The 8,214-nt window shown below is 37.4% G+C and overlaps 1 protein-coding gene across 1 annotated transcript; it reads right to left on the reverse strand.

Annotated features, from left to right (window-relative positions):
- Positions 1-238: 238 nt before the first annotated feature.
- LOC108675318 lies at positions 239-7,479 on the reverse strand. Its single transcript, XM_018163316.2, has 5 exons — positions 7,337-7,479; positions 4,827-5,773; positions 3,610-3,676; positions 3,156-3,218; positions 239-2,615 (listed from the first exon to the last, which is right to left on the reverse strand). The coding sequence occupies exons 1-5, from the start codon at positions 7,337-7,339 to the stop codon at positions 972-974; spliced, it is 2,724 nt and encodes a 907-aa protein (XP_018018805.1). The 5' UTR covers positions 7,340-7,479; the 3' UTR covers positions 239-971.
- Between the last annotated feature and the right edge of the window lie 735 nt (positions 7,480-8,214).

Below are 8,214 nucleotides of genomic sequence, written 5' to 3' on the forward strand. Positions count from 1 at the left end.
TATCTCTATTGAAAAAAACGTCGTAATTTGTTTCAGTTTGAGTTGGTAGAATGCTAGTTCTGAAATTCAAGCGATGAATTTAAATTCACGAAATTATAATGCCTTATGACCAACAATGATTGAACGGAGAATAATTAAGTGACGTGAAAAACTAAAATGCTATGTGAGGGATCAATTTTTTCTTCACAGCTCGCCATATTCACTACATATGATAAACTTTGCATCTTTCATTGTGCACCGCTGTATAAATCGGTAAAGATAAACCGATCACTGTTGATCGATTGCAACATGCTACAATTGAAAATTAAAAAAAGATCAGAGAAATTAAAACGGAATTTCATTTCGATTATTAGAGCTATGGTTGCAATACGCCTCAATTAAGCTAACGATGAGAACACAGAATTCCGAACAAAGTTTTGAGTAGTTTGCTAATGCCGATAAATATCATTGGAGAAATTAATACCGATGCTAATATATAATATTCGATGACAAACTGAGAACTTTTCACTACAGTTCAGACATCTTCCTCAATCATGGGGCAAGGTTCGTGTCCTTCTATTCACGTTGAATGTCAAGTTCAACATTACAGTTTTTATTCACCTGAATTTTGTGTATATATTTAACTATGTTTTATACATGTAAACAACAACTTAAAAATAGGCATCAGTGCTGCTCATCTGATTATAAATTGTCCGCAACAGATTAAAAAATGACTTTAATGTTAGTGCCAAATTTGAAAGTCAATAATTTACTGACAAGTGTTCATTTCTTAATGAATATCTATGAATATCAATATAATTTCTTACCAAAAATATTTAAAAATGGATAACCGTATATGTTTGTGCAATGTTAACCAGTGGTACAATGTTCCTTTAAGTAAGTCCTTGAAATTCAAGTGGTAACGTTGATTTTAATGATATTCTGATTCTGGGATCCAGACGTCCTTCTTCCGATGTCCGTTTGCATGGACATTATCCAAGCAGCGGATGTCCACTAGTGGGACTGGTGCCTTCACGTGCAGTATCCAAGTCGCTGTTTCTCTGCAATGGTTGAAGGTAAACTCGACGCTGTTGCGGCGAGGCTGAGTCAAATGCATTGTAATATTGAATATTTGTTTCAAGGGCGCTCGATTGGGAAGGCATAAGCCGGTCTCCAAATTGTAAATTTCGTCCAGCGTTGGCACCTATCAAGGACAATAGTAAAGACTGTTGGGCTGGTGATAACCTCCCGTTGACATCATGTTGTTTTTTAGGACGATGAGTTGGTTCCTGCAACAGAAGGTTAACAAGCAATTGATCGAAATCATCGTAGACTAATTGTTGTGATCTAAATACTCTGGTCAGATAGTCGTGCAGATTCTTACGTCGAATCGCGGGGTCGAACCTCTGACTTTGCAGCGCGAGGTTCTGTAATGATTGGCTCTGGGCATCCCTCTGATCAGACGAAAACTGCGCTGGTCTGAAGTGGTTTAGTGATGATCCGTACGTCGCACTAGGAGACGTCAAGAATGAGTTGAAATTACGAAATAATGAAGAGATTCCTCCAGCTGCGGTTACCATGGAGAGAAAATCATTGATTTCTGATTCGCTAGTTGGAATTGAACTGCTCACAGGAATTTGCGAATATGACTGATGACTGCCGGGTGGTAACCCAGCTGAGGTTGATCCTTTAATATGGTACAAACTATTCACCGCTGTGAACAGCACTGGAGGAGCTGTATGAAAAGCAGTAACTGTTGAACTTGGAGTAGAATTTTCTGCCTTAACTCCAGTAATTGCCCACAAATCAGAGTTTTCGTTGCTTGTTATGTTAGCATCTGAAGTCGTTGACTCAAAGCCTGGAATTGATTGTGGTGTTTCTGACTCTGTGTGTGCTTCATCTCGAATGGCGTTATCCGACTCTTGTATTGGGAGCTGAGATGCAAGTGTCACTTCTACACTAGAATTACCAAGAGGAGGATATAGAGGAAAGTCAGGATTGGCAGAACTCAATACTTGTGGACTGAGGTAATGATCGGCGTTCGCCTGACTTTCGTTGATACTCGCTGACTCATGTTCGGTTTGTGATGGTCTTTTGGTTTGATCTGCAACGCTCACAGTCGGATTATTTGTATAAATGACAATATTTTCCAAGTTCGGAGAATTAATGGAAACTGTTGTGAGATTATTTGATAACAAATTTTTTATTTCTCCACTGTTTTTGACAGTTATTTGGTGTTCGACGTTCTGCTTAGGAACGACTGAAGTGAAAAGCCCATGTTCTCTGTTTTCCTTGGGCGGTTGATTTGCTGGGTGGCGCCAACGGTTTTTCTCAAAATCTTCTATCGAATCGTGAATGGTTTTTCCAAGATGTTGCCTATTGTCCTGATAAGCTTCTCTCCCCAGAATGGGCCATGGACTAGTCCCAATACTTCTATCATTCTTATTATATTTCGAAGAGAACTGGTCCTCTTGAGTTATCAGTTGAAGCGTGGTTTGCGCGGGTTCACTCAGGATGACGGGATATCGAGAGTTCGCCTCGTCTGCCGGGAAACCTGCGGGCTCAACAACTCCTAAGAGGTCGCCTACGCTCGGTCCTTCATTCCTGGCTCCGCTGCTGGTGGAGAAGAACGGGGTCTGAAAAATGGCGTATTGTATAAAAAATCTGATAAAAATCGTACAATGTGTAGATTTACAGATGTTGGAATGAGTATAATAATCGTTGAAAGTTTAGACTACTTGAAATTTGCAATGCAAAATTTAGTTCACACGATTAATTTCACACCGAAAATACGTCCTTTTGTCCCATTTTAAATGGAAGCGTTCATTTCTCACCTATTCACATTTTAGGTGGAAAAAAAATGGAAAAAATCACGTGACTACATTTTGTGCTCATTTAGAGCGTCCCATCGGCGTATCTGGTCCCAATTTCACACGTTTAATGCGCTCACTATTATCACAGGTCCCTATTTCATGCGGGTCAAGCGCCTACAACGCTCACTTCGCTAACCAAGTTAATTCACTGGTCCCCATTTCACGTGTGTCATGCGCTCATCCAGTTCACTGGTCCCTATTTCTGTAGCTTCATGCACTCATCCAGTTCACTGGTCCCTATTTCTGTAGCTTCATGCACTCATCCAGTTCACTGGTCCCCATTTCACGGAGTAGTTCGCTCACCGAAGTCAATTGTTGTCGGACTGGAAGATCTGGTGGATCAGGCGGCCGTTGCATCACAAAATTCTGGGAAAAGTTTTTTTTTTCTTTTTACTCTACTTCTTTTTTACTTTTAGTTTACTTTTTACTCTGATTGCATTGTAGGCCTTGACGTTAGTATTCATGCAGTCATATAGTTAGTCTGAGATGGCCGTAGTATAGTCATGATATAATAAAAAAAAATTTATTCGTTTTGGACTGTCAACATTAGTTAGTCCAGAAGATCACAATAAAAAATGTGAAAAAATTGTTATATACGGTGCAACATTTCATCTCTGCCCAAATTTCCGAAAATTCTCAACAATTCTAAAAATTATGTTTGAATAATATTTGTGTTGTGGAATCAGACAATAAATAGTTAACATGTCAGGAAATAATTTCATAACAATCGTGAAGTTCTTGTCCTTATTATACTCACCCCCACGCCAGGAAGCTGCAGCCCCAGCAGCCTGATCTGCTCGTCATCGCTCGTCGTCACCACGTCTCTGCTCAGCATGGAACGTGGTTATTACAAGTTATTAACCTTATTACAAGTTATTAACCTTATTACATGTTATTAACCTTATTACAAGTTATTAACCTCATTACATGTTATTAACCTTTTTACATGTTACTAGCCATATCACATGTTATTAACCACAGGACAAGGTAGTAAATTGTTGATCAATCTGTGACTTAATAGAAAACCTGATGATTGATTTCATTGATTAACAGTGCATGGATTTCGAATGAAAAAGTAACGTACACGTTCGCCCGGTAAATTAATGCCATTTTAATCAAATTAAATAATCATTCAAAAGATTAAAATATTAAAATTGGAAGGATTATGCAATGAATTCAAGATTCACATTGACTTCAATAGTGAAATATGCAGTGTTTATAAACATTAGAGAAGATGCATGTTTATCGAATTATTCATAGGTATTACATTTGTATATTCTTGTTATTATTCAGTCTTATGAACAATGTACTATACAGAGTAAATTTTTAAATTAATTTATGCTTACCCGTTAACATCTTGGGTAATAAGTTTTTATGATTATTTTAAACTATTCATTGGTAAAAAAGTCAATTATTGCTGGCGAAATTCATAAACAGATTTTTAGGTGCATAGGTAGTTATCAACTGTAATTTCGTGCGCATACATATTATGCCCATAGTGGTTCATTGTTTTCAATGACCAATCTTCTTGATTAATATAAAATGTCTTTAAGCAACACCCCTTCAGTTCACTTTGGTTGAACATGCCCTGAAAATTTATTCTAGTAGGTACTTTGTCTCAATTAATTTTGACTGAATTTTATATGAAGACTACTAATTTTTTGTAAATTGTCATTGAATCAGTGAATAAATCACAATCACTTTTCCAGTGACCTAAACATTTTACCTTTAAAAATTCGTATGTCCGTAATTGGAGTCGAACTAATAATCCAGGAGGATGTCGGAAAAGTATCATATTATCGATAGTACGGGATATTCCTACTCATCACTGAGTCAAGCTCAAGTAATAAACAGTAACGTTCTGTGTCAGCTTTCACTCGAAGGCTAGCTGTGCGTGAATGATGATTATAATAATTGAGACGTGACTGATGGCATACGTCAGCGTGGTCGTAAATGTAGCTCCCGTTCGCTCACCTCGCTTCTGTAATTATCTTCTTAGCGCTGGGGTCCGGAGAGATGTGAGTATATGGGTTGTTTGTTGTGGTGGGAGGAACGTTAAAGTCTGTTGTGTTTGAAGTAAGGCTGGGGTAAGGTTCGATATGCGTTGTTTGTGCGTTCGCGAAAATTTGGCTAGCTGGGAAATTACTTGGGTCCTTGGTATTTTCGAATCGGTTTTGTTCGTTAAGCCGTCCGTCGTTAAAAGAAGACATGCTGATAGCCTTCGTTTTATGGCTTTCTAAGTTTCGTTGTTCATCAGACACGGATGTAAATTCTAAGCCATTTCCAGTCCTGATCCTGTTTTCATTTAGATGTAAGTCCAGGAAGTTTTTATCCACTTTAAGCGCACCATCGGAAGGATCATAGTAATTTGGGGCATCACGAGCAGTTAGGATCGGTCGTCTTCTTTTCAGCGTTTTCAAGGAATCGAAAGATTTCGAAGAAACGTCAAAATTGCGATTCAGCTGAAAATTGTCATCAAAATTCTGGAAGTTATCTTCCCTTGACTCCTGCGGTAATACTGTCTGCCGTAAGGAAGACTCGTCGGCTTCGGTAGCATATCTTGCATCATCAAGATTACCAGCAGCAGTGCTATTCCCTATAATAAAAGGTAAGTTCTGGCTATTTAGCTTTCTAGTAAAGTTAAACACTCGATCTAGAATAGAATCGATGGCTTCTAGACCAGCTTTTCCTAGGACAATGCTGAAGTCCTGGTTTTTAAAATGCATTGATGTAGGATCATCATTTGATCCGTTCCCAATGTTCACGCTGTTGCTCTTGAAGCCCTGCAGACTGGCAAAGGGGTTGATCACACGTTGGTCGGAAAAGATAGTTTTGTGCACCGTGCTTAGAGCTTCCTCCAGCAATCCCGCCTCAGCGTTCCGACACAGCGCCAGTATCAAGATCATCCCTCGGACGTCCATCTGAAATGTAAAGAATCGTCAAAGTCGTGAATAGCAAGAATCCCAGTTAACCCTGGCTCGAAAAATGTCGTAAGTCATTTAGCAAGATGGCCAGTAAAAAAACACGGGTCTACAATTGAGATGATGACGTGTACTAGTCATCAAAAAGGTTCCAGTCCACACGTCATCAGCAGTAAAGGGCGAAGAGACGTGTACTAGTCATCAATAAAGGTTCCAGTCCACACGTCATCAGCAGTAAAGGGTGAAGAGACGTGTACTAGTCATCAATAAAGGTTCCAGTCCACACGTCATCAGCAGTAAAGGGCGAAGAGACGTGTACTAGTCATCAATAAAGGTTCCAGTCCACACGTCATCAGCAGTAAAGGGTGAAGAGACGTGTACTAGTCATCAATAAAGGTTCCAGTTCAGATGTCATCGTCAGGGAAAGTTCCCGGAAGCGCAGGACAGTCGTTAGTAGCTCCGCTAACGCGACGCTCGCGTGTCACGGAACTGTTACAGTACAACATGACATGACACGGATAAATGACCGACGAAAATGTAATTAGTTAGAATTTTTTCATGAGAGTATTTGAAATGAATATGAGTTTTGTTGTTCATCATATTAATATTAATATCATAGATGATAAAAAAATACTCTATCTGAAAGAATAAAAAAATAATTATACATGAAAAAAATTGATAATACATATAAAATATATGTATTATTAATTTTTTTAATGTATAATTATTTTTTTATTCTTTCAGATAGAGTATTTTTTTATCATCTATGAGAGTATTTAAATCAAATCTCAGTTGAAAATTATAAAGAAAAACAAAAATTATGCGGATTTTACATGGTCATGTCATAATCTCAACGTGAGTCTTCAGAGCTTCAGATCCTCAGATGTGCTATTTTTTGCAAGTAAATTATGTTCTTCCGCATGATCTTTTCTGTCAGGATATATTTTTCCATCACAAGGGCCATTTTGCCGAATTACTAGTCGATTCAAATTCATAAATGAACTCGCTGTGCAAATTTCTATTACATTCTTTGCTCTTTAATGTGAAAATTTACGGCGTAGGCATAGACGCCCAGTAACTTATTACGTATGACTGCCGGTCTTCATAATTCTTTTACGATTTTTAATAAATAAATAAAATATAATAATAATAAGAACAATAAGGTAGCATGCATTGTAATATTATTTACCTATTGCATACAGATGTGATAGTTTTTAGTAGTGTGACAGTTCAGTTGTTGTTAAACTATAGATTAATAATAAATCTGCAAATAATTTTTAATGTACTATGTTATAGTGATTTGATAGAGATTCGCTAGTTTGAGATATAATTGTTCGTTTCTATGTTGTTTCATTGGATAGATGAAATGTAAATTGGTCCCATAGTTAACATCAATCAATTGCGTCAATTATTAGGTAGAAATTTGGATCTTTCGTTAGAAGTCCTTGTTAAGAGTGCTCTGTTATGGAAAAATGATTAATAAAAGCGCCAGCTAGAAAAGATTGATTAGGAATCGATGAACGAAAGTTTCATTGAATTACCGAAAAATTTAAAATTACTTACCATATTAAAAATAATTATGGATAATTTGTGTTTTCATATCCTGGCTTGGAGATGATAATTCGTAAGAAAGGAAGTTATGAATTTTTAACGCTCACACTATTATTACCAGCCGGTCTACCACATTTAGGAAACATCTTAAAAGAAAATAGGCGCCTCTGAAATGCTTGCGATATTTCAGGTATGCAATGAACCTCGATTAATATTAATATACTGTAATATTTCATTAAATAAACTGCTTCATTAAATTAATAAAACTTGATCGAAGCGCTCGTATTAAAGGAAGCCATAAATTTCTCAATATCATTTATAGCAGTTGGTAAGTTTATTATTATTGAGTGGCATCTCGTAAACTTGTATGCATTTGCAGACCTAAATATAGACGAGGAAAAATAAAAAGGTTCCCAGTGAGCACACCTTATGACCTACTCCCGCACCAGCCACTGACAAACTCGAGCTCGTCTTCCTTTGGTCCCCTTAACATGAGGAAACCGATGAGCCTAAATTAAGCCACAGTGATTGTCGGTCTCGTGGCCAGGACCTGCACGATATTTCATTTACTAGTTCTAGTATATTCCTGGAACAATGTAATAATATGCTTGAACTATATTGAATGTTGAAATTATGAAGTCTTTCGGCAAGTAGGAGAGCTGAGAAAATTATAGTTTAACTTGAGGCATCTGTCGATCATTTGAGTGATCAGAATCGGATAGCAAAGTTACCAGTAGCTATGGAGAAATATATGTTCAGGCTTAAAATGCCTAGCACCATATCGAACCTGGAGGAAGTCTAGTAGCTATTTCATGAAATGTAGAAGAGTCTAGTAGCTTTATTAGTCATGAAATGTACAAGAATCGGCGACAGGTCACATCAGGCCTATT

Source organism: Hyalella azteca, unplaced genomic scaffold (assembly GCF_000764305.2).
Source record: "Hyalella azteca isolate HAZT.00-mixed unplaced genomic scaffold, Hazt_2.0.2 contig8388, whole genome shotgun sequence".
NCBI lineage: Eukaryota > Metazoa > Arthropoda > Malacostraca > Amphipoda > Hyalellidae > Hyalella > Hyalella azteca.